The sequence below is a fragment of the Procambarus clarkii genome, chromosome 8 (assembly GCF_040958095.1).
Source record: "Procambarus clarkii isolate CNS0578487 chromosome 8, FALCON_Pclarkii_2.0, whole genome shotgun sequence".
NCBI lineage: Eukaryota > Metazoa > Arthropoda > Malacostraca > Decapoda > Cambaridae > Procambarus > Procambarus clarkii.
The window spans coordinates 42,614,908-42,641,022 of NC_091157.1; the positions used below are offsets into that span (position 1 = coordinate 42,614,908).

Genomic DNA, 26,115 nt, shown 5'->3' on the forward strand with positions numbered 1-26,115 from the left:
GAAAAACTCCTTTCGATGCCTTACGACCTACCCACCTGTGTACCTTACCTTGTGGTTACCTTGCTATGATTTCAGGGCTCAACGTCCCTGCGGCCCAGTCCTCGACCAGGCTTCCTCACTGCTGGACTGCTCAACCATGCTGTTGGACACAGCTGCTCGCAGCCTGGTTGATCAGGTATCCTTTTGGAGGTATTTATCAAGTTCTCTCTTGAACACTGTGAGGGGTCAGTCAGTCATGCCCCTTATGTGTAGTGGAAGCATGTTCAACAATCTCGGGCCTCTGATGTTAATAGAGCTCTCTCTCAGAGTACCCATTGCACCTCCGCTTTTCAACAGGAGGTATTCTGCACATCCTGCCATGCCTTCTGGTCTCATGTGGTGTTATTTCTGTGTGCACCTTTACAACCAGCCTCTATAATATTTTCCACGTGTAAATTATTATGTATCTCTCCCGCCTGCGCTCAAGAGAATAAAGATTTAGGCATTTTAGTCTGTCCCAATAGTTTAGAGTTTTATCGAGTGGATTCTAGGAGTAAAGGATCTCTGCACACTCCCAGCTCAGCAATTTCTCCAGCTTTGAAAGGGGCTTTCATTGTGCAACAATATTCCACTCTAGAGAGCACTAGCATCTTGAAAAACATCATCATTGGTATAGCATCTCTAGTTTGAAAGGTTCTTGTTATCCAACTTGTCATTTTTCTTGCAGTTATGATGGCTACTTTATTGTGTTCTTTAAAGGTAAGGTCTTCCGACATGAGTACAGTACACCCAAATCTTTTACAATGCTTTTTCGTTCTATGTTATGATTTGACTGCATTTTGTACGTGGTTTTCGTTTTTATATTTTCATTTTTCTGTAGTACCACTAGTGCAGGAGCTGAAACTTATCTTCATTAAAAACCATATTTTCTGTAGCCCATTGAAAGACCTGATTTACATCTGACTGGAGGTTTGCTTTGTCCACAATGTTGTCTACTCTCATAAAAATTCTAGTGTCACCTGCAGAGAATGAAACGGTACTATAGTTTGTGTCTCTTGTCTATGTCCGATATGAGGATGAGAAAAAGTACTGGAGCAAGCACAGTACCCTGGGGGACTGAATACTTCAAGGTTGATGGTCCAGATTTTATTTTGTTGACTATTACACATTGGGTTCTGTTAGTCAGGAAATTGTAGATTCACCTGCCTTTTTCCAGTAATTCCTTTTGAATGCATTTTGTGTGTAATAACACCATGGTCACATTTGTTGAAGACTTTTGAGAAATCTGTGAAAATTACAGTAGTGTTTTGCATGTCTTCCATGGCATCTAAGGCCATGTCATAGTGGTCCAGCAACTGTGATAGGCAAGAGCATCCTGTTCTGAAACCATGTTGTCCAGGGTTATGAAGATGATGTGATTCTATGTATTTTGTGACCTTACTTCTTAGCATTCTTTCAAAGATTTATATATGTGATTTAGTGCTATCGGTCTGTAATTTTTTGCCTCTGCCTTATTTCCTCCTTTATGGAGTGGTGCCATCTCTGCTGTTTTTAGTATGTAAGGGATAACAGCGGTATCTAAGCTCGATCTCCAAAGAATGTGAAGGGCCAGCAATAGTGATTTTTACATTCCTTGATGAATATAGAGATCCATCTAGGTATAGGTAGCTGACATACCTAGCCCTGAACCATTGTATTGCACACACCGTGATATCATGTGAAAAGGGTGAGCACACACCACTAACACATTTGTTAGTATATGGTAATATTGGATACTCCCGCAGGTACACGAGGCTCTCATTCTGTTCCTCAGGACTAGAGTAAATAGCCACCATCTTGAAAAAAATTGTTTAATTCCCTCCTGGCTGTGAGAGCTTCAGTACTTCCTGAGCAATCAAGGCTGGCACATACAGCTGCAGCTCACAGCACAGTTGTGCAGGTCCACAGCATTGCTTAATAATGATGAATAAAATGAGTAGCTGCAATTATTTTGCAACGAGTGTCATATATGATCGTGACTGTGATAAAGACTATGAACAACATTCAGATACCTGTGAACACAATGCTAGTTATGATGTTCATAGCATGAGGCAAGAGAGAGAGGGAGAGAACATTTAGCCACAGTTTTGTGCATGTACGAATCGTGAAAATTCTATAATAAATATTACTAGTGCTGTCAGTAAGCCTAACATTTGGAAATATATATAGTCTTAATAAATAGCCGATATATTCAGAAAACATTTTAATTAAGCATATCTCAAATCCTACAGGAAAATCGCAAAAAAATATAATTAAATTAAAAATTTTACGTTGCGTACCTCTTACTAAGTCTACATCAATAAATTCTGTCTTTGGTTTGGCTGTTTTGCGTGGCGTATATGAGAGACCTTTAAGTATTCTTTGTTCCACAGTTGTTTCCCACGACTGTTTGTCATAGAGACCAATCCGTCCCTGGTACCAGCCAAGAGCAGATTCTAATACCATCCTGAAAGAAGAGAAAATGTGTAACTAAAATTAGATAAGTACTTTATCGCATTTTTTTATTATACCAATTGAGGAACATAACATCCAGTTCCTATGTCAAGAGGATATTATGAAAGGATTCAAAACTGCAGTTTGAAAGAAAAAAAAAATCCTCCTTATTTTCTCAAGGAGGATGTTCTATTCAGTGCCAATGGGTTCTGTGAGAATGTAACCTGTACTTTACTTTGCCTGTGCCTGTTATAGATGTTGTACCGTACCTGTACTCTTGAGGGACCATGTATCATCAGGGGAGGAGATCAAGGCTCGAGAACAAATACAGACACAGTGGAACCTCGACTTACGAATGCCCCTACTTACGAATTTTTCGAGTTACGACCCAAATTTCGTCGGAAAATTTGACTCAACTTACGACCTTTGCCTCGACTTGCAACTTTGTTGATACAGAATACATATGGTCGACTGAGTGCATGGCATGCTTCAGTTTACCAGTACAGTATCTCTCACCTAGTGATGATTGCGCTTGAATTCCTTGTAAAGAATTTCATTGTGTTTCAGAGGTCCCAGGACAGAAGTGTGTGCCACTCATGTCTCAGATACTGGAGGGCAGGCATGGGAAGCCATGTAATGTAAGCAAACTCCCTCCAACCTACAAAACACCGGCAAGGGGATCCATGCATCGTAAACAAACTCCCTCCAACCTACAAAACACCAGCAAGGGGACTCGCGTATCATTTACAAACTCCCTTCAACCTACAAAACACAGGCGAGGGGACCCACATATTGTAAACAAACTCCATTCAACCTACAAAACACAGGCCAAGGGACTGACATAACGTAAACAAACTCCCCTCAACCTACAAAACACAGGCAAGGGGACCCACATATTGTAAACAAACTCCATTCAACCTACAAAGCACAGGCCAGGGGACCGACGTAACGTAAACAAACTCCCCTCAACCCACAAAACACAGGCAAGGGGTGGGGAGTGAGGCAGGCATGGGCATTAAGTAATACCGAAAAAGCCATTTGACGTAAGATAGAGAATTGAAGACATTAAACAGAGCAAGAGGTTTACATGTGACATCCATATGCAGACGATAAATTAAAATAATTTTATTGTGACTTGTCTTGCAATGCATCTTGCATATTGCGATGTCTGCAATAACAGACATTGTCTGCACACAGGCAAGTGGACCCACACATCGTATACAAACTCCCTCCAACCTACAAAACACAGGCAAGAGGAAACACTTATTTATATATTTATTTATATACAAGAAGGTACATTGGGTTTGTGAGAATACATAGCACAGTATTTACAATCTTGTAAAGCCACTAGTACGAGCAGCGTTTCGGGCAGGTCCTTAATTTAACAGATAATTTTAAGTAGGTAAATTCTAGCAGAATTAATTTTGATTTGAGAGATAAAATGATAAAATACATTGCAAGAAAAAAAATGAGATGAGAGAGATTAGTAAGTATATTAAAGCACATTGGTATATTAAAGCTCTGATTGATTACATTGACAGCTCGAGTGGTAATTTAAACAAGATTAATAGACACCATATAGCAGATTGATAGCACAACATAAACTCCCTCCAACCTACAAAACACAGGCAAAAGGACCCACATATCAAACAAACTCCCTCCAACCTACAAAACACAGGCAAGAGGAAACACATCATAAACAAACTCCCTCCAACCTACAAAACACAGGCAAGGGGACCCCACGGAACGTAAACAAACTCCCTCCAACCTACAAAACACATCACAAAACCTTAGTACATCCAACCATTTTTATGCAACACCACCACTATATTACCTGGCGGAGCGGAAGCTACACGTGAATATTAGGGAGACTAAGACGAGAGGTTATATAGAGCGGCCAGAGATGACATTCTGCTGCTGGACGTTTCAAACATCAGTGACCCCTGATGACCACCTACCGCCGGCACAAACTAAATCGTGGCGAAGTAATGGAGAAAATCTTCTTATGTTTAGACGGAGTAATGTTGGCTATATTTGCAATATATATATATTTATAAATTTCTCATTGAGGATTTATTTTCAATAAGTAAAATACGAGGCTTGCCTTTTATTAACGATACAAAAAACTTTTTGATAAAATATTTTAACACAGCATAAATTTTTTTTTCAGGGAAATTCCTGCGCGGGCCCTATATGCCTCTGGCTGGCTCGCTAAGTGTTGCATGTGTGTCTATGTATGTATTAACACGATGTACTGAACGGGGGTGAGAATAGCGTGAGCTACCTCATCCCTTTGTGTGTATTTTACCTCAATAAACTTATTTCAATTTCAATTTCAATTTCAAGTGTTGCTTGTTTCTGTTTTACTTAGGTGGAGTGTGACTATTTATGACTCGTATGGTCGCTTCAGTAAGATTTTGTCCAATGTGTTTAACAACCTCTTCTGCTCTGTTGAATCTAAGTTGAAATATATTATTGGGTTTGTAACTGTGCACTGTGTTAGATAATGTTCCAGTGGTCTATCGGGCATTTCTCCACAGTGCTGACATTTCCTCTCATCTTCCGGAACCTGTAAGCCTATTTCCCATGCACATGGGTATCCAAGCCTGATGCGATGTAAGTGTACTTCTGTTGCTCTACTGCTCCCTTTCATCAAACTAAGTGGTTCGTAATTGGTTGAATTCTTGTACCAACCCGCAGATCCTGATGTTGCAACTGCTGTGTTGTGGTCATTGTACATCTTTTGCATTGCTGCAGAAGATGTTTCTAATTTCGTTCTTAATCTGTGATAGACTCTGTGGTATGTAAATGTCTACATTTCTTCTCTTAGTTGCAAGTTTTTCAGCTTCGTCTGCAATGTCCTTTCCTATTATTCCCACATGACTTGGCACCCAGTTGATAAGTACCCGTCGGCCAACGGGTACTTATAATATCTTACTATTTTAAACAATGCTGTTTGTTGACCAAATTGTATATTTGCTATTTTCTGCCATGTTCCCTCCTCCCCTTTTTTATTTTTTTCAACACAATTTATACTTTAATCTCAATTAGTATTGTTTTAGTCTAAGTATTTTTCCTGCCCGAAACGCTTGCGTAATAGTGGCTTTAGGCTTTGTATGTACTAGCTCTATCAATAAAGCCATCAATGTTTGTATCTCACCTTGTATGTATATACTTTACTTGAATAAACATTTTGATTTTGATTTTATTTTTATTCTTTAACAACCTACCGCCGGCACAAATTTAATCGTCGCTATGTAATGGAGAAAATCTTATGTTAAGAAGATGTAATATTGGTTATATTTGCAATGTATATTGATAAATTTCTCACTGCGTATTTATTTTTACCAAGTAAAATATGAGGCATGCCTTTTATCGATTGATAATTTTATGATAAAATAATTTAACATGAAGATAGTATTATGTTCTGCTTTACTTGTTTAACAAATACTTTAAATAAATAAAGAAATATAGAGATGAACTATTTTGTTATAAAATATTGTATATAGTTTAGGTGGGAGAGGTAAACAAATAACATTTTTGTGCCCGGAGAACATCAACAGGGAATCATGGATCAGCTGGCCTGAGAGACCTCCAGCGGCTCCCCCCCTGCATCTTGGATAATATTCCCTTATTATAACAAGAGTCCTTAACATTATAAATTATATCTGACGGCTAGGTAAATTTGTTAAGCATGACTTGTTTCTGCCTCAGACATTAATGAGTATTTTCAAAATCTAGTCGTAGAGTTGGTTTGGGTCAAGTCGCCCCAGGTAGAAGTCCCTTCGTACACAAGAAGTTTCGCTAGTGGATTTAAAAAATTGACTAACCCGAATTTGACCTGAGTTTACCTGAGGGCAATATCTTTCTAGTGGCCTCGATTAGGACAGGAAGCCGGGGTTTTGTCAAAGGTTCCCTCCCATTTGTCCTGATTCCATCCAGTAAGGTTTTGAACTAGCAGTTTTGTCATGTGTATGTATTTGTATTTGTAAGTTTTGTCATTTTGTCATTTGTCATTTATGGCTGAAGAGGGTAGGTGATTACATGGGTATATAACTGGACGAAATAGCATCCATAGTTCATACCCTGGAAAAACAAACTGAAACAGTCTCTATTTTCCGCTGGTTACAACTTTTATTAAAGTTGCTACATCTTGGCTTAACGTGTTTATGACGTATTAGAACGTTGTTACAACTTGCTATATTGGTTGCTATAACTGGTTAGGTGTTAAAACTTGTTCGAATGTTGTACCAACGTCGTAGTTTTGGTGTGTGTTTGGTGGGTAGCATCCATGGATGGATTGGAGGAGGGGGGTTGAAATAGCCTAAGCTACTCTATCCCTTTGAGATGTATTTTATTGTCTCAATAAACGTACATGAACCTGATGTCCTGTTTTCCATCCTGCATTGTGGCTTGTTAAGTTTGGAACCGTTGCTCCTTGTTCGTGTTTAATCTGACCTTTTCAAAGAAGTCTAAATCAATATACTCCAAATTGTTCAGTACTTTAAAGGTTTTGATATCAGCCCAGTTTGTCTGGTTTGCAGTGTTAGTCCTGTAGAACTTAACCATTCCACGAATGAGTTGTATTAGTTCTGGAATGAATAAACCTGCTTGGTTTTGAACTGTCTCCAAAGCAGATGTCTTTCTGAAAATGAGGTTTCCATTCATGAATCAATAATCCAAGTGCAAATGCACCAGAGATTTGTACAGTCATATAACTATCTTCTTTTACTTGAAGTCAAAATGATTTAATTAATTAATTTGACTCTGTAGGATTTAGCTATTTTTTTAAAAGTAGCTGGACTTTAACTTGTATCACTTGGGCTGGATGGTAGAGCGATGGTCTTGCTTCATGCACTTCTCCCTACTCCCTGAGAAGTGCCTGTTTGTATTATTAGTTACAAACTAATTAGCTTGGTTAGTTAGTTTCTGGGAACCACAATGGGTTCCCCCCAGAAAACCAGCATTGAATGTAATGAAATGTCAATTTCTGGGTGAGCTCCAGTGGCTCCCTGACTCCAGGTCCCAACCCCCCCCCCTTCCCCACCCATACCCAGGGCATTGGGGGCATTTCCATTACTTAAAGATGAGGGTGGATCAGCTGGCTGATGCCAGGCTGCCTCCCTCCTCCCACTAAATGAGGGGGAGGTTGGGTAGGTGAACTTGCTTGCGCTAGTTTTGTGAATTTTGTATTTTTATTTTTACATTGTTTAGTAATTTGTTCAATTGTTAATGAGTTTTACTTTGTATTTCAGTTTTGAGACATATTAAGAGATGCCTACCGTCATTCTTTTGGATGTGTCACTGTCAATGAGTCGTGGTGTAGACATAGCGAGCCCCTGCCAGGACGATGAGAATGTAGAAAGCCTTCTGTTGAGGAAGGACCTTGCTGCTCATGGCTGTAATATTCTCCTTGATCATTTCGTCCAACATTGCAAGTTGGAGTTTGCTTCTTTGGTAAGGAGGCATATATAGTGTCAATTTATTGCAACAGTTTGATATATACTACAGGGTGACACAATTTAAAAAAGCAAATCAATATTATTGTCATCACTAAAATATTGTTTAGAGGCAGAATTTTGACTTATAATGTGATACCAAAAACATTTAGTGTATTTAACTTAACCAGCAGTATGCAGTTCACAAAAGTAATACAAAATAATTAGTAATATAAATGCTTAAGACTGCAATGTGTCCCCCTAATGTTTTGATTTATTGATTTACCTGTATACAGTCTTGATCCTTGTACCATAAGTACAAAAAGCTGACTGCAGTGTTCATATTGTTCCACAGATAGTATTCTCATCAGTTTACAAAGTATTGATGCCATTCACAAGGGACTTTGAATCGATTAAGAATGCCCTAAATTTAGTGGATGAATGTGACAAAACCAGCATTGAGGTTGGACTAATGGGAGCAGCACAACATATTCTGGAAGAGTGGGGCAATGGGACACCTTGTCAGGTACAGTAATATGAAATATCTTTGATGTAGTTTAACTTGGGAGGACTTTTTCAAAGTAGCATTCTTATAATTTTAATGATATGCCAATGATGTCTTCCTGTAAACTTTAGCAACCAATTCTTTCTGAGTTCAAAGTTATGATTTTTTTATATTTTTTTATGCAAGAACTAATATACATATAATAATAAATGAACATTATTTACAGGTTGTTTTAGTGACTGATGGCAATGCAGGAACTGGTCAGCATTCCCTCCAAAAGTCAATGATGTCTTCTCATTCTCGAGGAGCATCTCAATTTCCGTTACCATTTCCATTTCCTGCAAAACTGAACATTGTTTGCATTGCTAATCCTAGTGAACTATGCCTTCAGGTACAGTAATTTCTTTCTAGCATATTTGAATCTTTCGTGAGTGCTAGGTGCCCATGTGCTAATGAGCATTGACATTTCATCTACAAGTTAACTTCACACCCTTCAGAATTATGCCAACTAGTTATCACATTTACAAAGAAATTAGTTTTCCTTTAGTGTGAGGTAGTCGATGACATTCACATTTTCCTTTGCCTCCTTCGGGGACAAGATTTTAGTCTTTACTCTTAATAGGCTATAGATGCCCTTTACCATGGCATCTGGTGGTGGCAGATGCCATGGTAAATGGAATACCAGTGCTTAAACTCAAGAAAGCCAATGAGGAGCCCCAGAAAAGGACATTTTATTTTACAGTACACAGTGCATTAATTTTGCATATTGCATAGCATATAATTGATGGCTATTGTTCTCTAATTGACATTTAATGGTTAATTTATGTAATATGTTGATCTCTGGGTCAATGCAGTTATCATTTGTAGATTTCACTTATTATTTAGATTTCATACAAATTATGTAAACATGGTTATAAAACAAATATATGGATGTAATGGAGTTAACAAAAAATCATAAAAAAATTCTGCTATAATTTCTGGGCGAAACCCCTTGAGGCTTCCTGAAGCTATAGTCACTGATTCAGTGCCATACTATTAGGTGCCATCAGTTGCGGAGTTCTGTTGGCCCTCCTGGGACCACTAATCAGAACCTGGCCCCCCCTCCAGAGAAGTGTAGGAAGCGGTGACCCAGGAACACTTTACATTTAAGTTAATCATAATTGCCACCACCAGGGAAGGACCCAGAAAGTCGGCGAAAAAAATAATCCGTCCTCAGACCAGGTCCATTCCATCCATCGGTCGACCCCAAAGACGCATTCATCAATTTTAACATACTGCTCATTCAAAACAGGAATTTTCTCGTATATAAGTTATTATTACAGTATTATATATTAGCATTTTGTGCATATTTAGGCACTGGTTAGGTTAGGTTAGGTGTTTAGGTTCTGTTGGCAATTATTTGTATTTGTGGTATATGGGTGAAGCATTTACAGCATTGTGGTTCGAACAAAAGTCATCAGCGAAGCACTTGTTCTGGAAGTGTTCGAATGTCATCAGTTGAGTCGCATGTAAACCATTTTTCATTCATAAACAAGGGGTTTGGCTGGTGCATGGAATGGACTTTACCTTTGTTTATGAGGACGGGCTGAAACAACAGATCACTGCATGGTTAGAACGAGACGGTAGCCTCTAAAGATTGCCAAAAGAACTCCTAACAATGAAAATAAACCACCAAAATTTCATGAAACTAGTGCCAGCTAGTTTGCTCCACCTACCCACATTTTGGGGGAGGAGGGAGGCAGACTGGGTCAGCCCGTCTGCTCCACCCTCAATTCTATTCTGATGGTGCCTGGTTGCTGTCCTAGTCGCCCTTGCTCCAGGCTCCCATTTTTCAAGAGGTGTTTTGCCTTTGAGGCTGTTCTTATACACGTTTGTGTAATGTGAGCCAGGACTTGTAGTGTGCATGGAGCTACATGTGGTCAGGGTTTTCTTTCTTGTGCTCTCCTTAAGTGCTACCCTTAAACGGTCAGGGTTTTCTTCTTGGGGTGTTCAGGATACACTCCCTTTAGGGGGCCTCCTCACTTGGGGGGGTCCTTGCCTTTAAGGTAAACCAGTGGCCTTTGACTGTCTTTCCTTGGGTTATAAGTGTTTTTGACTGGAGGGGGGGCACTGTGATTTGCGTATTCAGTTGCATCTTAAGCTAACAGAATGACACACTTTCTTCCTAGTTGCTTGGACTCTGGAGTTTGGTCCTGTGGGTTTTGGGCTCTTTAGTTTAATTGTCACTGTTTTCACTTTGTCATTTTGTGTTTGAGGGTTCTTCTTTTTTGCCTTATTAGGCTTAGCCTAGAGTATGTGTGGTTTAGCACCCTTTGCCCCCTTGGCCTTTCTGTTAATTTTGGGTAGCCAGGGTTGCCTGTACCATTCAGAGGTTACCTGCTTCCTGCAGGGCTCATTCACTCTGCAGGCTCAGGAAAACCCTTGTAGGCTCAGTGTACCTTGAATTGTTCTGAGCCTGCTCCCACTTTGTGCTAAAATTGAGGGTTGCTCGTTGCCTGTGTCACCTGGCGATGTTCATATGTTCTGCCTTCAACATGCTGACTGTTGGGTCGGTAACGTCTTTGATCCTGAGTCATGTGAGACTTGTTCCTCCCATGTGATTCGTCTCGGCCCCAGGGAAGGCAGAAAGCGAAAAAGCTGGCATACCAAGGCCAGGGGCCGACACAAGTGAGGAGGACCTCTAAGGGAGTGATCTCTGAACACTCGAGGAACCCTGGCAGTGTAAAGGAAAGGTAGCCCTGTGCACATGCAGCACCAAGTGCTTTGCACTCCTGGCTCACACTGTACGAAGTATAAGGAACAGCTGCAGAGCCAAACACCACTTAGCTGGACCAGGACACTGGAGCCAGAGTGACAGAGAGGGCAACCAGACACTGCTACCATCAGCAATAGAATTGGAGGTGGAATAGCTAACTGGCCCGGGCTGCCTCCTTCCTTCTCCCAAATGAATTAAGTGGTGGGGCCAATGAACTCGAGCTAGTTTTGTGAGTTTGTTTATAATCTTTTGATTGTTCTTGAGGCTGCGATATCCTTTATCATCAGCAGTGGTTTGTTTTGTTTTAATCTGGGTGTTTTCATCAGTGGTGCCGGACATGAATAAATTCATAGAAATTTTATCATAAGTGCCATCACTCCCTGTGCCCCTCTAGAGGGGGTGAGGTTTGGCTCATGGTTCCTGGTAGGTCAAGTAGAACTCTGCAACTGATGGCACCTGGTGGTTTGATACTATATCACCATAGTGGCTTCATGAAGGCATAATAGGCTTTCCCCCAGAAATAGATGCAAGGTAAATTACCTTACATAATACAGTACTATTAACGACTGTACGCTGTTTCATATGGTATATTATGTGTGTAGTAAAAAGTGACTTGCATATACACTATGCAGAAAAAAAGTATTATTTTTTAATGTTATTTACCAATTTTTATATATTTTTCAGACATCTAAACCATTATATCAGAGATTGATAGAGCTTAATGGAGAAGGAGATATTTTAGTTCCTGATGGAGGTCTGAACAAAAAGGTGAATAAAATACCATTTCAAGTATTTGAGAATTAATGTATTTTAGGATGGGTTAAAGGCTGTCACAAAGCCTGCAAGAGATGTGAAAGTTAGGCAGATCACATATTCTTGGAAGTTTATAAATAGGAGTAAGAATGTTAACTAAGAAATTTGACTACAGTACCATAAATCATAGTTTAGCATAATCTGATGTAATTGAAGCAAACCAGATTAAGGGTGAGGATTCATGAAGTGGTACTCGGTGTTTTAAGATTGGGTGTAGATTAATATGAGGAAATAATAAGTAATGAGGATGTGAAAAGTGTGTAGTATAGTATAAAGAAAAAATAAGAATATTAGAGTTGAAAAATTATTTTAGCTTTACAGGAAACCAGTACCACTACACTAACAAAACATCTGCAGCAGTGATTCAGATGTTTTGCTAGTGTAGTAGTAAAACATCTGCAGCAGTGTTTCAGATGTTTTATAGATTAGGTGTAGATTTCCTTGCTATTTTCTTGGATTCTGGCCCCATTCTTGCCCCCAGCCTATTTGGGTGGGTACCTCGCCTGCTGTTGGTTGAGGTAGGGCCTCAGGTGGATCAGATTCTTAGGCCATTGCACTACCTGCTCTGAATTCCTCTTATTCTTGACATCCCAACTACGTTGCAGAAGGATGGTCTCATTCTTTATTAGAGTTCTTTAATTCCATTCCGCATAATTTGTAATTTGTGTCCGGTCTATTTTCTCCATTTCCACATTCCATAATATGGCATTTCTGGGAGGAGCCCCTTTGGTTCCCCGGAGCTATCCAGGCTGATATGTATATCATCAGACTTTGGCATCAGTGTGTATGGAGATCTAGGCCTTCCTGGGATCACAAGCCAGAACCTGGCCCCCTCAGAGAGGCACAAGTAGCAATGACCTATAGAAATGCACATGGGATTTGGAGCATTCAGTGTCTGCCATTGACCGGGCCAGACACCCAGAAAGGCAAGCGTCTCAAAGCAAACCCCTATTCTGGTTAAAACGACTAAAATAGACAAACGAGTGGACAGAACTCTTCAAATGAAAACGAGCAAACGAGCATGATGTCACACGAGTCGCGCTGCATGTCTGTGCAGCTTTCCCCTCCCTAGGAGGGAAAAGGGGGAGCCCCAGCCCCACGACACTGGCGATCCACCTCTAGGTCTCGGCTGATGTGATTGTGGCATGGTCGTGTGGCTCCAGCTCCAGATTGTGTGTGGTTGTGCTGTGCCTTGTGTTCAGTGCTGCTGTTACGGTGGCATGCGAGCTGGGAATAATATTCACAGGTACTCGGGGGCTGCATGTGCTTAGGGTTCCTTTCTCTGAGTGCCTTGTAAGTACTGCCCTTGGGGCTTGGGATTATCTTCCACAAGTCAGCTTGGGGTCTACCTCTGTTGGTCTTTTGCTGCTTGGTGATTGACCGCCCTGAGTGTGTTGGGGGGGTTTTCGTCTCTTGTTTACCTTGGGGTAAGTGGTAGTTTTTGCACTGGTGGGGTGCAGGGTATTGAGCAGCTAGTTTTCACCTATTACAGTGGCCGGCTCTGTTCCTCCTGGGTGCGTTGTCCTCTTGTGGGTTTTTTCTTTTTGTTTTTGTTTTGGCCTGGTGGGGGGGTCTGCCTTGTGTCGTTTACCCCCAGTTATATTAAGGTCTTGACCTCCAGTGTTCAGTTGTACCCCCCTGCTTGGCCCCCGTGAGTGGACATGTCCCAGAGGTTCAGTTTTTAGAAGTTTGTTGGTAGACTTGGGCATCGGTTAGCAGTACCCTGCCTGGCCTTACTCTTAGCAATACCAGTCTAGGGGCCCTGGGAAACCCCGCGGGGGGCGCACGGGGTCCAATGGATGCAACCCCTGGGTCCCCTCTTGCCATGTGCGAGTTTGAGGGTTGCTCTGTGTCCTTGTCTCAGGGCAACACTTATTGTTTTTGCCTCCATCATGCTGCCTGTTGGGTCGGTGACATCTTCAACCCTGAGTCTTGCGAGCATTGTTGCTTGTTTGTGACTCAGTTTGCCCAATCAACTGATGACATTATTTGGGTGCAGGCAGCTCAGGCGTTGCATGTTAGGTATAAGTTGCTGCAACTTGCTAGGATGGTTGCTTCCCCAGATGCCCTGAGGCTTCCCCGTTGTGCTTATGGGGACCCGGACTTGGGGGTGTTGGTCGCTTCAGCTTTGGTTCACTCCAAACCCCCTCGTTTTTCCCCTGCTGTGGTTTATTCTGTTCCCCTCTCCTTTTCCCCTTGCTTCCGGCTCCAAAGCGTCTGAGGGCTTCAAAGTCGGGGTGGGGTTTAGAGGTTTTTGAGACTTGGGCAGTTTCAGAGGTTGCCCCTTTCGGGATGGCAATGGAGGCATTCGAGTCCATTCCTCCAGCCATGGCTCCGGGGTCTGACCAGTGGGGCCCCCTTCACTTCCTGCTTTTCCGGCCTCCCTGGCTTTTTCTTGTGAGGACGGGGCTTTTGAGGATGACTCGACCCCAGGGCCTTATGTGGTTCTCGGGGTTGGGGAGGAGCTGACTTAGGGTCCTTGGACCCCGTTGGACTCCACCTGGGTTTTCCAACCCTCAGAGCGGGGCTTTCTGTTACAAGGAGTGGGGGTTTTCTTTCCCTCCCCCCTCTGTGTACAAGTTGGATTTGGGTTCGGCTCTTCCCCGGGTTCGGTTCCGTATCCCTACAGGTCCTTCGGTTCTGTCCTTCCGGAGGTTTTTGGCTTCCTGGGTGGCGAATTTGAGCACCTTAATGCTTGCTTGTTCACCCCTGCCCTTCTGCGGGATGTGTGCACAATTCAACTTCATGTGCAGGTTTCCTCTCTGCCCACTGCTCTTGTGGCTGAGGACTTGCATGCTCGTGGCCTGTTGGCTTCGGTCTTGTGTTTCTTTTCTCTCCTGGAGTTGTCTTCGAATTGGCTTGTGGAGGATGTAGAGGTGCTTGGGGCCGTTCTCGGGTCTGGTGCCTTGGTCTCGGCTGCTCGTGCATCGTCTGCACTGCTGAAGCTGTTTGCGCCGATCTTGCGGGATGCTGTATTGCTGTTTTTCTCTGCATGTCTTGTGTGTCAGCAGGTTGTGCTCGCTTCCTCTTGGAATATGCTTGGGCCCTGGCTCTTAGGTTTTCTTCACCCTTTTGTCCCTTGCTGTTTGCGGACTCTGCGGATGAGCAGTATTTGAAGGCAACTTCTTCCAACTGTCGTCCAATGTTCGACTTGTTTGTTCTCCAGGGTTCCCGGGGGGGGGGGAAGGGGGGGTGAAGGTTCCTACCGGAAGGGTCATGCCAGGGCTTGATGTTCCGCGCATCGGGGGTAGGCCACAGGTGCCAGGTTCAGAGCCGGCACTGCCTTCGGTTCCGTCTGCGTCTGGTCGGTACGGTAATTGCTCTGTGAGCAGGTCGGGGTTCTCGTAAGAGGGCGTTGGTCCTTTCGCGGTTTGCCCCATTGACGGGGGCGATGGAGTGGGGGGGGCTTGGTCTGTTCGTTCGTGCCTGGTCTCATGATTTGTGGGCTTTTCAGGTCATTTCCCGCGGCCTGCGGTAGCATTAGGTAGCCCTTACTCCTTTGGGGGGTTCGGGGCTGGCGGGACAGGCCTCTTCTCCTGCACTCTGTCGGGTCATCTCGGAGTGGGGGTGCTTAGGCGTGGTCGAAAGGACGACATCTCTCAGGTGGGTTTCCAGTCTGTTTGCAGTACTGAAACGGGACTATGTGGACCTGCGGTTTATTCTGGTCTTGTTCCATCTGAACCCCTGGGTTTCTTGCCCCTCCTTTCGGATGACCGCTCTGTCCCAGGTCCGGCTTCTGTTGGAGCCAGGCTCTTGGATGGTGTCCTTGGACCTCAAGGATACACAGTGGCACATCCCAATTCATCCGGGGTTCAGAGACTGGCTTGGGTTTGTTGTGGGGCATCTTGTTGTCGTTTTTGTTGTCTCCCATTTGGGTTGAACCTGGCTCCTCACGTGTTCACATGCCTCACCCGGGTTGTGGTGGCCTGTCTGCATCTTTTAGGTGTTCGGGTGTTGGCCTATCTCGACGACTGGCTGGTCTGGGCTCCCAGTCGGTCCGCATGTCTGCTCACCAGAAATTTGGTTCTTTCCCAGCTTGCCGGGTTCGGGTTCCTGGTGAACTGTCGGAAGTTCCAATTGGTCTCCTCCCAAGGTTCGGACTTAGCTGGGTCTTGTGTAGGACTCTCGGACTGCGTCCTTGTCTCTCCCTCTGGTGTCTCTTCTTTGACTGTGGTCCCACATGTGCTAGTTTCAGGGGCGCTCCTGGGTCACGCGGTGGTTGCTCGAGGATCTGTGTGGGATTCTGAGCTTTGCGATGATGGTCTACCTGCCGGGTCGGGTTTGACTTCGACGGCTGTTCTGGTTCCTTCGGGGACGTCCCTTCGGCCTCTCTCGCGATTGCTGGATTTGACTCCTGGGGGGCCCTTGTGTCGGCTGCTGCGTCGCCGACTTTGTCTTCGGGTTTTTCGGGGTTCAGTACTTTGGCGCCTACCTGAGCCCTCGCTTAATGTGTTCATGGATGCATTGTCTCTCGGCTGGGGCTTTGTGACCAGTGCTCACCATGCCAGCCAGGGGCGGTGGGGTCCGTTCTTCTGTTGGGCCCACAGCACGATGCAGGAGTTCGCGGCGGTGTGGTATTCGCTTCCGAGTGTTTGGGTCGCCTGCAGATTGACGATCCAGCTCCATTCCGACTGCTTCCTGGTGGTGGTTCATTGCCTGAACCATCAGGGTTCGTTGCAGTCCTTGGCTCTTTGGGGCTGGTCGCATTGGGTGACTCGTCTGCTGAGTTCCCGGGGGTTTGGCTCTCCTGGCCGTTCACATCAGGGGGGGGGGGGTGTCCAACGTTCTGGCGGATGGCCTCTCCTGGTTCATTTCCCTGTCCATGGAATGGATGGTCAACGCTGACTCATTCAGTTGGCTTTGCCAGACATTCGGGCGCCTGGAGGTGGATCTCTTCGAGTCGGCATGGTCGAGGCATCTTCTAGTATATGTGACATCCTTCCCCAATTTCGATGCCGTTGGGGGTCGATGCCTTTCGGCAGGCAACTCCCACCTCCCGTCGAGGTGGGAGTTCCCGTACCTCTTTTTCCTGGTTCAGCTGTTGCTCCAGGTCCTGGTTCGCTTGGAGACTTACCAGGGAAGAGTAGTCCTCTTGGCCCCATGGTGGCCGGGCCAGCCTTGGTTTCAGGCGCTGCTTGCTTGGTGTCCGAACCCGAAGGTTTTCCCGCAGCTCTGCCTTTTTCAGCAGATCAGTCCAGTCCGTTACGAGACTGGTTTGATCTTCTCCTCGAGTCTTCGTGTTTGGTGTTTTTGACTTGAGTCAATCACCATCTGTATGGTGATCAGGTGGCTTCTTTGATGGTGTCCCACCTGCAGGCTTCGTCTCCCTGGCAGTATGAAGTTTGCTGGCGGTTCTTCCGGTTCCTTTTTTCTCTCCGTCGCTGTACTTCGCTTTCGGTCAAGGTTCTTTTGGCCTTTCTCTCGTGGCTGTTTCAGGACCGTCATCTTAGGCCGAATACTGTCGCCCCATGCGTCATTGATGGAGCTGCTGCAGCTTGCTTTCGGTATTGATGTTACTTCTGTACCGTTTTGCAAGCTGTCTCGGGTCTTGTTTCACCTCCGGCCTGCTCGTGCACCGCCTGAGCCGTCCTGGTCTTTGGACAGAGTGCTCTCTTATTTGTCTTCTCGGTTTGTTGTGGTCCCTTCGCCTTAGGATTGTTTTTCTAAGGCTCGTTTCTTGTTGGCATTGGCCTCTGGGGGTCGGATTGGGGAGCATCATGCTCTCCTCCGGCGCAGGGGTTTCTGCTCTTTTGGAAGAGGTGATAGGTTCGTTCATTTGCAGCTGTCTTGTTCTTTTCTGGCAAAGAATGAGACTGCTGCTTTCTGGAGGGGTCCTAGGGTTGTTGATGCTTGGTCAGGCCAAGGGTGCATCATGTGTTGTGTCCGTTTGCGGCTCTCCGCCGTTATTTGTGCGCCATGGCCTCTGAGACTGGGGATGCGCTTTGGGTTGATCTGGTTTCCCTTCTTCTCTGTTCTAGGATTCGAGTCTCTCAGGTCGTCCGCAGGGTTATTCGGTCTAGTCAGCCTGCAGTGTTTCCCCGTGCCCATGATGTTCATAAGTTTGCTGTGTTGGCTGCTGTCTTTGGTAACATGTCCTAGGCTAACATTCGGGCACTTGGTTTTTGGCGGTCAAACAAGGTCCTTGCTGCATGCTACCTTGTTAATGTTCCTGGGCCTAGCCGGGCCTGTGTCGCTGTGGGTTGGCAGTTGCAGCTTGTTGTCTCAACTTCGAGTTGAGGTGCAAGCACCGACCGCCTCCTGGGTACGTCACTCTAGTTTTTGTCTTTGGTGATGTAGCTCTGGGGAGCCGAAGAGTCTCCCCCAGAAAACCAATGTTGAATGTAATGAAACACCATTTTCTGGGTGAGACCCGGAGGCTTCCCGGCAATTCCCCTTCCTCTGCTCGGCGTTTATTTTTGTGTGTATGTGTGTGTGTTTTGACATTCGGCCTCGAACTGGAGGGTGCATCTCTGGCACGGTGGGTCTGGGGCTTCCCCCTTCCACCGCCCGGGGAATAGGGGGGCTGCAAAGACATGCACCGCAGCTTGTGTGACGTCATGCTTGTTTGCTCGTTTTTATTTGGGGAGTTCTGTCCACTCGTTTGCCTATTTTAGTCATTTTAACCAGAATAAGGGTTTGTTTTGAAGCACTTACCTTTCTGGGTGCCTGGCCTGGACGATGGCAGACATAGAATGTTCCAAATCCCATGTGCATTTCTATAGGCCATTGCTCCTCGTGCTTCTCTGAGAAAGCCAGGTTCTGGCTCATGGTCCCCAGTAGGCCAAGAACCCCATACACACTGGCTGATGCCAAAGTCTAATTATATATGCACATATCAGCCTGGATAGCTCCGGGGAGCCTCCAGGTCTCGCCCAGAAAATGGCATTTCATTACATTCAATGCTGGTTTTATTCACATTGAATTCCATTTACCACTTGATGCTCCAAATACTTATTTTATCTAGATCAATTTGAAGGGCATTACAATCGTCTGCATCTCCTATCTTCCCCATTATCTTAGCATCATCCGCAAACACGTTCATATAATTCTGAATTCCTTCCAGTAGCTCATTAAAGTAGACGATGAACATTACTGGTGCAAGAACTGAACCCTTTGGTACTCTGCTAGTAATACTCCTCCAGTCAGATTCATTGTCTCTGATTCCTGCCCTCATCTGTCAGTTAGAACATTTTTTATCCATGTATGATGTGCATGTGCATGTAGAAGCCAGTACTGCTGTCTTAATAAGGTGAGGGTGTCGAGTACCCTAACGTGATGTGTACAGCGTTCTTGGATATGCAACACAAGTAATCTGCTCGCCCAATGATTCCAAGGGAGGAACCAAAGGTGTTTCACATCCAATTTAACATCTGCGTGTTCCAGTTGTTGCCCGCAATGCATTATGTTATTATCTGGGTCTATTGAAAGACCTAAATCTTGAATGATCTTTGGTGGGAAATTCTCATAATCATCTCCATAGTTTGAATTTGTGTTTGTTTGACCCAATATTTAAGTGCCCCCTGAAATTTATGTTGGATACTACTTTGAGAAGAAACACAATCACATTCTGGGTGACTTAAGAAGCTTTGTTAGAATTGAGTACAGAATACAGTCAATTACTGGAGTCAAGTGGGGATTTGGGATTTCAATGGGAGCTGTGACATTTTTCACTATGACTTATGTCTTTCCTTTCACCTGATTTTTAGGTGAACAGAGGCATCCTTTTGCCTGATGCCTCTGTTCACCAAAAAGTAAATAGGTACTCAGAAGTTTGACAACTTTTATGGGTTGCATCTTGGGGAAGGTCAACAAAAGTTGGCCTAAGGGGGACCTCAGTAAGACTAATAGGTTTCCTATCCCTGAATATGATAAACATAAGCTGACCCATAATTTATGGGTCTTTAGTTCTTTACTAAATTGTGTTTTCTATCTTTTGTCAAGTAGACAGTAACAGAGATGTTTGAGCAACTGATCAAGAACAATTTCTCCTCTTACTCTGGGAATCTTCACTGTGGTAACTTGTCTGCTCCCATCACCTTATCACCTCCACCTCAGGTAAGTCTTCCATTGGCTTCTCAACTTTCTGTATTCCTGAATGTTGTACAGTTGTCCAAACAGTGCAAGCTGATATTAGATCAGTGGCAAAAAAATAAACCAAACTTATATGATGATTTAGTGTGTAATGTATATTTAATTTGTTACCCTTTTACTTTCTTCAAAACACTTTCCACAACTCCATGCACAAACTTATGTTAACCCCTGCACTGCTCTCCTTTTAAAAATGACAAGCATATGGTGCTCGCCAAAAAAAAAAAAATTCTTTTGAAATTGTTAATTAGCATCCAGGAAGCACAAATATCCAAATAAAGTTTCTTCCTCTTGTAGTTTAGCTATAGTGGCCTGGAGAAGGTGCGTGTTTTTGGTGGAAATCGGGCAAGTTGCCACAAGGGAATACCTTTGTCAATTTATTTTCAATGTTTCTCACGTTATTTATTTAGTTTTCTGTGGGGGAGCCCCGTCGGCTCCTTGGCGCTATTGGACATATTAGCTAATATTAGTATGGGGCTTCAGTCATATGGAGTTGTCATGCTTACCAGAGACCACTAGCCAGAACATGGTCCCCTTAGAGAGGTGCAGGGAGCAATGAAATGGCCTATGAAATTCTCATGTATGAAAGTATTCATGTCTGCCATTGACTAAGGTTGACATCCAGAAAGGTAGGCACTCCAAAACAGACCCCTCCTAGTAGAAAAATTGCAACCTGAGACCGAACAGAGGCTAGAGACTCCCCCAAGGAAAACAAGCTAACAAGCAACACGTCATCACACCGAGTGCCGCTTGTTCATGCTCATGCAGCTGTGTGGAAGTCTGAACTTCACTGTGATCGTTTACCCGCTGGGTCAGGTTTGGTTGCAGCGTCTGTTCTGGTTCATTCCGGACCGTCCTTTTTGCCTCTCTTGCGATCACTGGGTTCGTTCCTTGAACCTTGCATTGGCTGCTGAGTTGCCGGCTTCCTCTTCGCGCTTTTCAAGGTTTAGTGCCTTGGCACCTTCCGGAGCCCTGCCTCGATGTGTTCACGGATGTTACCTCTACCTCTCTAGGTTGGGGCTTTGTGACCAGTGCTCACCAGGCCGGCCAGGGGCGGTGGGCTCCATCCTTTCGTCGGGCTCACAGTACGGGGGTGGGAATTTGCGACTGTGTGGCTTGCACTGCGTTGGATTCGCCTTACTCTAGGCACCATTTAGATTGTGCGCCGGTGGTTCATTGCTTGAACCACGGGAAGGTCTTTGTAGTCCGTTGCTCTTTCGCTGAGTTCTCAGGGTATAGCTCTCTGTGCAGTTCATATCCGGGGCGTGTCCAACGTCCTGGAGGACGGGCTGTCACAGTTCAATTCCCTGTCCACAGAATAGACGGTCGACGTTGACTTGTTCTGTGTGGTTACCTGTATCTCTTACCCCCTAAGTTCAGCTGGTGCTTCGAGTTTTGGCTCGGTATCAGACGCTGCTTGCTCGGTGTCCGAACCTGGAGCGGTTCGGACACCTTTCCATGGCTCCGCCTCTTTCAGCAGATTGGGCCAGTAAGGAACCTTGCTTGTTCGCTCTACTCTTCCGCACTTTGCGTCTGGAGTTCCTGACAGGACTGTATCACCATCTGTATGGTGACCAGGTGGCTTCTCTAATGGTGTCTCACCTACAGTCTTCTTCTCGGCAGCAGAATGAAGTTTTGGAAGTTTTTTCTCCACTTCTGTTCCCTGCATAGGTTGTCTTCTGTTTTGGTTTCTGTTGTGTTGCTTTTTCTTTCTTGGCTCTTTCATTTTATGCCGAATACTGATGCCTCGTATCGTGCATAGCTAGCGGAGTCGCTCCAGCTTGCGTTCAGGATGAATGTCACTTTGACTACGTTTCGCAAACTTTCTCGTGCCTTTTTCCACATCCGGCCTGCTCATGTGCCGCCTGAGTTGTCCTGGACTTTAGACTAAGTGCACTCATTTCTCTCTTCTCCTCGGTGTGTGGTGGCCCCTTCAGTCCAAGACTGTTTTCAGAGAGCTTTGTTCTTGTTGGCTTTGGCTTCCGATATGAGTCAAGCCTGGCCTTGGGCCGGGCTTGGGGAGTAGAAAAACTCCCAGAACCCCCATCAAGCAGGTATCAAGCAGGGTCGGTTCAAGGAGCTTCATGCTCTCCAGCGCAGAGGTTTTTGCTCTTCTGGTCTGGGTGTATGTTTTGTTTATTTGCCGCCGTCTCCTTCTTTTCTGGCGAAGAACAAGAAGGCATGCTTCCGGAGAGGTTCGTGGGTTATTAATGCTTGGTTGGTCAGGCCGAGGGTGCATCATGTTTTGTGCCCGGTTGCAGCTGTACGCCATTACCTGTGCTCCTCGGCTTCTGTGTCTAGGGATGCGCTGTGGGTTGACCTGGTGTCTCTTGTTCCCTGTTCCAGGGCTCAGGTCTTGGGTAGTCCATAGGGCTATCAAGTCTAGCCAGCCTGCAGTTACCCTCGTGCCCATGATGTTTGTAAGTTTGCAGCTTTGGCTGATGTATTTGGTAATATGTCTTGAGCTGACATTCAGGTGTGGGGGTTTTGGAGATCGAACAGGGTCCTGGCTGCCCGTTATCTTGTTAATGTGCCGGGCCTTCAGCAGTCTTGTGTTGCCTTTGGTTGGTAGTTGCAGTCGAACAGATTCCAAAGAGTGGCCCAAGCAGATTCCAAAAAAAATCGGTGCAAATAACTTCAACACGGCAGCCGACGCCCAAGCTGCCAAGGCAAGCGCACCGGACACAGACCTGGAACCCAGCTCCTCCACATCCTCCTCGAGCCAGTCCGAAGACAGCTCCAGGAGGACAAAGAAGCGCAAGACCGAAGCCAAATGCCCATGCTCGCACAAATCCTCGGCCACCACTAATGCCGAAAGGGAGGGAACCTACATGTGAAGTTGCACCTGGCCGATATTGCAAGGAAGCACAGGGACAAACAAGCACACATTGAGGTGTCCCAACTCGCCCACACAGGTAAACCTGAACAACCGTAGTCAACTCCCGCCATTCAAGTGTGCGGGTCCGATAGGATGCATGCTACGCCTGCCATGAAAAGAAAGGGCAGAGTGCCAACCAGGAAGACTCGGGCACCTCGTAACGCACCTAGCAAGTTTTAGAGGAGCCAACCTCAAAAGAAGGATCCATTATCAAGGTGTAATCTGGATCTCGCATCCCGCACCCCTCTCGGCGGGATGCGGGAAGCCGAAAACCTCTGGAAGGAGGGAACTGAGGAACCCAAGGGAACCCGGAATCGAACCCATATCAAACTCGAACAGGGAGGGAGGGAGGGAGGGATAGGAAAATCCCTCCCCCTGTAACAAGGAGCCCCACACCAAGGGTGTCAACACCCAAGTGGGGTCAAACGGGGCCCAAGTCCCCAAGTCAACTCCTCAGCCCAGGGATCCTCCACTGCTAGACCCAGGGCCGAGTTGTCCTCCAAACCCTCTGCCTTTGGAGAAAACGCAGAGTCCACCGGAAAAGCAGGGAAGAAGGGGGGCCCGCTGGCATGGCCGCTGATCTGGATGGGGCAGTCCCTAAGGCCGCCAATTTCTCACCACCAAGAAAGTCCTGCCCCGACTCACAACCCTCAGATGTTTGGGAGTCGGGAGCAGGGGGGAGGGGGGCACGATGAACAACAACAGGAGGAAGGACAAGAGGACGTGGACGAAACCAAAGACAAGGCGACTAACACCCCCAAGTCTGGGTCCATATAACCAGAGTGGGGCAGCTGCGAGGCATTTGGAAAGGCAACCAACCTAGTGTGTTCCAGCAACCTAAATCTCCCATACAACGCCAAAGCTGCCTACACCCGAATATCAATATCAGTGGACTGGGTGAATTGGAGTACAAGCAAGAAACACCACTCGCAGGACTCCGGGCCAAGGGTGTCATTGACCCAATAGGCAGCATGGCAGAGGCAAAGATGGTGAGTGTCACCCTGAGACAAGGAGGCAGAGCACCCTTCAAACTCGCACAAAGCGAGATGGGACTCAGAGGATGCTTCCACTGGACCAATGAGGCCCAATGGGGGGGTTTCCAGGGCCCTTAGGCTGACTGATACGGGAAGCCAAGGCAAGGTACTGCCAACTGGTTATCTCAGAATTACCAAACAAACAAACAAAAATGCTGAACCCCTGCGACGTGTGCAATCACGGGGACCTAGCGGAGGGCCACCAAAATCATACATTTGGTCCTACAGCAACACCAGGCAAAACAAAAGAAAAGAATATAAACACCCCGTAAAAGCACAATGTATCAAAGAGGAACAGAACTGGCCGCTATGCGTATCATAAGACAGCTGCAAAGTACCTTGCGCTCCTGCCAGCGACGATGCTACCTCCTACCCAAGGCCAAACAGGGGTAGGAAAAACCCTCCGCTGAACCCAAGGGCTGGCAGTCACCAAGCAGCAAAAGAACCCTGCGGAAAGGTAACCCCAAACTGCAAGGGTAGTACTTACAGGGCACCTAGGAAAGGCAATCCTAGGTGCATGCAACCCTAGTACGGTACTTCTGGAATAACACCTGGCTCGCACACCACCACACCGCAGCACAATACTGCTCAAAGATTGGAGCCAGAGTCGATCGACCATCGCCCAACACAACAGCCTCAGAACTGGGGTTAGGTAGCCGGTGCAGGAAGTCTGGGACCCCCCTTCCCCCTCCCAAGGAGGGGAGAGTTGCGCAGACAGCGGCATGTCGGTTGTGGTGATGTCATGCTTGTTTGCTTGTTTGCTTCTTTTCTGAATCGGTAGTTCTGCTTGCTCGTTTGGCTTTTGGTTTGCAGTGTTTAACCAGCTATAGATTGTTCTAGCTCGTGGTCCCCGGTAGGCTTAGAACTCCATTGACTGACTGTTGTCACGGTCTAATGTATACATATCAGCCTGGTATAGCTCCAGGTCTCGCCAAGAAAATGGTGTTTCATTACATTCAACGTTGGTTTTCTGGGGGAGCCCCATCGGCTCCCCGGAGCTATCCAGGCTGAATGGATATGTGTAACTTTCTGGCATCAGTCAAAGTGCTTGGAGTTCTTGCCTACCAGGGACTACGAGCCAGAACCTGGCCTCCTCAGAGAAGCACGAGGAGCAATGGCCTATAGAAACCCTTCCCTGTGGTTGGGAGCATTCTATGTCTGCCATCGACCAGGATAGGCACCCAGAAAGGTAGGCACCTCAAAACAAACCCCTATTCTGGTGAAAATATTGCTACCGAAAGCCGAACGAGTGGACAGAACTCCCCAAACAAAATTATCAAACTAGCATGATGTCATGACATCGCCGCGCCGCTGTCTGCGCAACCCCCGCCCCCCCCCCCCCCACCCAGGAAGGGGAAGGGAGAGCCCCAGACCCTCTGCGCCAGAGATCTAACTGGCAGTTCTTGGCTGATGGAATTACTGGTCGGTCGAGTGCCTCTGGCTCCGGTTTTGTTTCATTTCTGTTCTTGTGGTGTGGACTGTCTCTACCAGTAGGGTGTGAGCCAGGAGTGAGATTCCACAGTACTCGGGCTGCATGCGCCTAGGGCTCTCTTCCCTAGGTGCCCTGTAAGTATTGACCTTGGGGCTCGGGGCCACCTTCCACAAGTCACCTCAGGTTCTACCTTCGCTGTGTCCTTTACTGCTCGGTACTGGGCCTCCCTTGCTGTCGGCAGTGGTTTTGTTGCCCTGGTTTGTCTCTGGGTAGGTGGTAGTTTTCGTCACTGGCAGGGGTGCGGGGTACTGCACACCTAGTTTTCACCAATAACAGCGGCCGGCTCTGTTCCGCCTGGGTACGTTGTCCTCTTGCGGGGTTTTTCTTTTGTTTTGCCTGGTGGGGGGTCTGCCTTTATGGTTCCCCTTTACTGTTCTAGGTTTTTATATTTATATTTCTATGTTCTAGGTTTTTATATTTTAAATTTTCTGTTGGTGGTACTCCCCGCTTGGCCCCCCGTGAGTGGACATGTCCCTGGGGTTCAGCTCTTAGAAGTTTGTTTGGTAGACTTAGGTGCCGGTTCGCAGTACCTTGCCTGGGCTTCACTTAGCGAGTACCCAAGGCTAAGGGTCCTGGAAAACCCCACGGGGGCTATGTGGTCTTATGGGTGTGTCCCCTACATCCCCCATTGCGTCTTGCGAGTTTGACCGTTGCTCTGTCC

The 26,115-nt window shown here is 45.9% G+C and overlaps 2 protein-coding genes across 7 annotated transcripts in view; one reads left to right on the forward strand and one right to left on the reverse strand.

Annotated features, from left to right (window-relative positions):
• Positions 1-4,426, reverse strand: part of phtf (putative homeodomain transcription factor) — a 97,282-nt gene extending 92,856 nt beyond the window's left edge. For all 6 annotated transcript variants that reach the window (XM_069317688.1, XM_069317672.1, XM_069317691.1 and 3 more), the window contains exons 1-2: positions 4,286-4,426; positions 2,298-2,464 (exon numbers count right to left, since the gene is read on the reverse strand). In XM_069317688.1, the coding sequence (XP_069173789.1) occupies positions 2,298-2,463 (166 nt within the window). In that variant the 5' untranslated portion in view covers position 2,464; positions 4,286-4,426. The remainder of the gene's footprint in view (positions 1-2,297; positions 2,465-4,285) is intronic.
• Positions 4,427-5,995: 1,569 nt separating this feature from the next.
• IntS14 (integrator complex subunit 14) overlaps positions 5,996-26,115 on the forward strand; it is a 43,986-nt gene continuing 23,866 nt past the window's right edge. The window contains exons 1-6 of the mRNA XM_045744963.2: positions 5,996-6,130; positions 7,707-7,908; positions 8,245-8,415; positions 8,621-8,785; positions 11,834-11,917; positions 19,907-20,017. Coding sequence (XP_045600919.1) covers positions 7,726-7,908; positions 8,245-8,415; positions 8,621-8,785; positions 11,834-11,917; positions 19,907-20,017 — 714 coding nt within the window. The 5' untranslated portion in view covers positions 5,996-6,130; positions 7,707-7,725. The remainder of the gene's footprint in view (positions 6,131-7,706; positions 7,909-8,244; positions 8,416-8,620; positions 8,786-11,833; positions 11,918-19,906; positions 20,018-26,115) is intronic.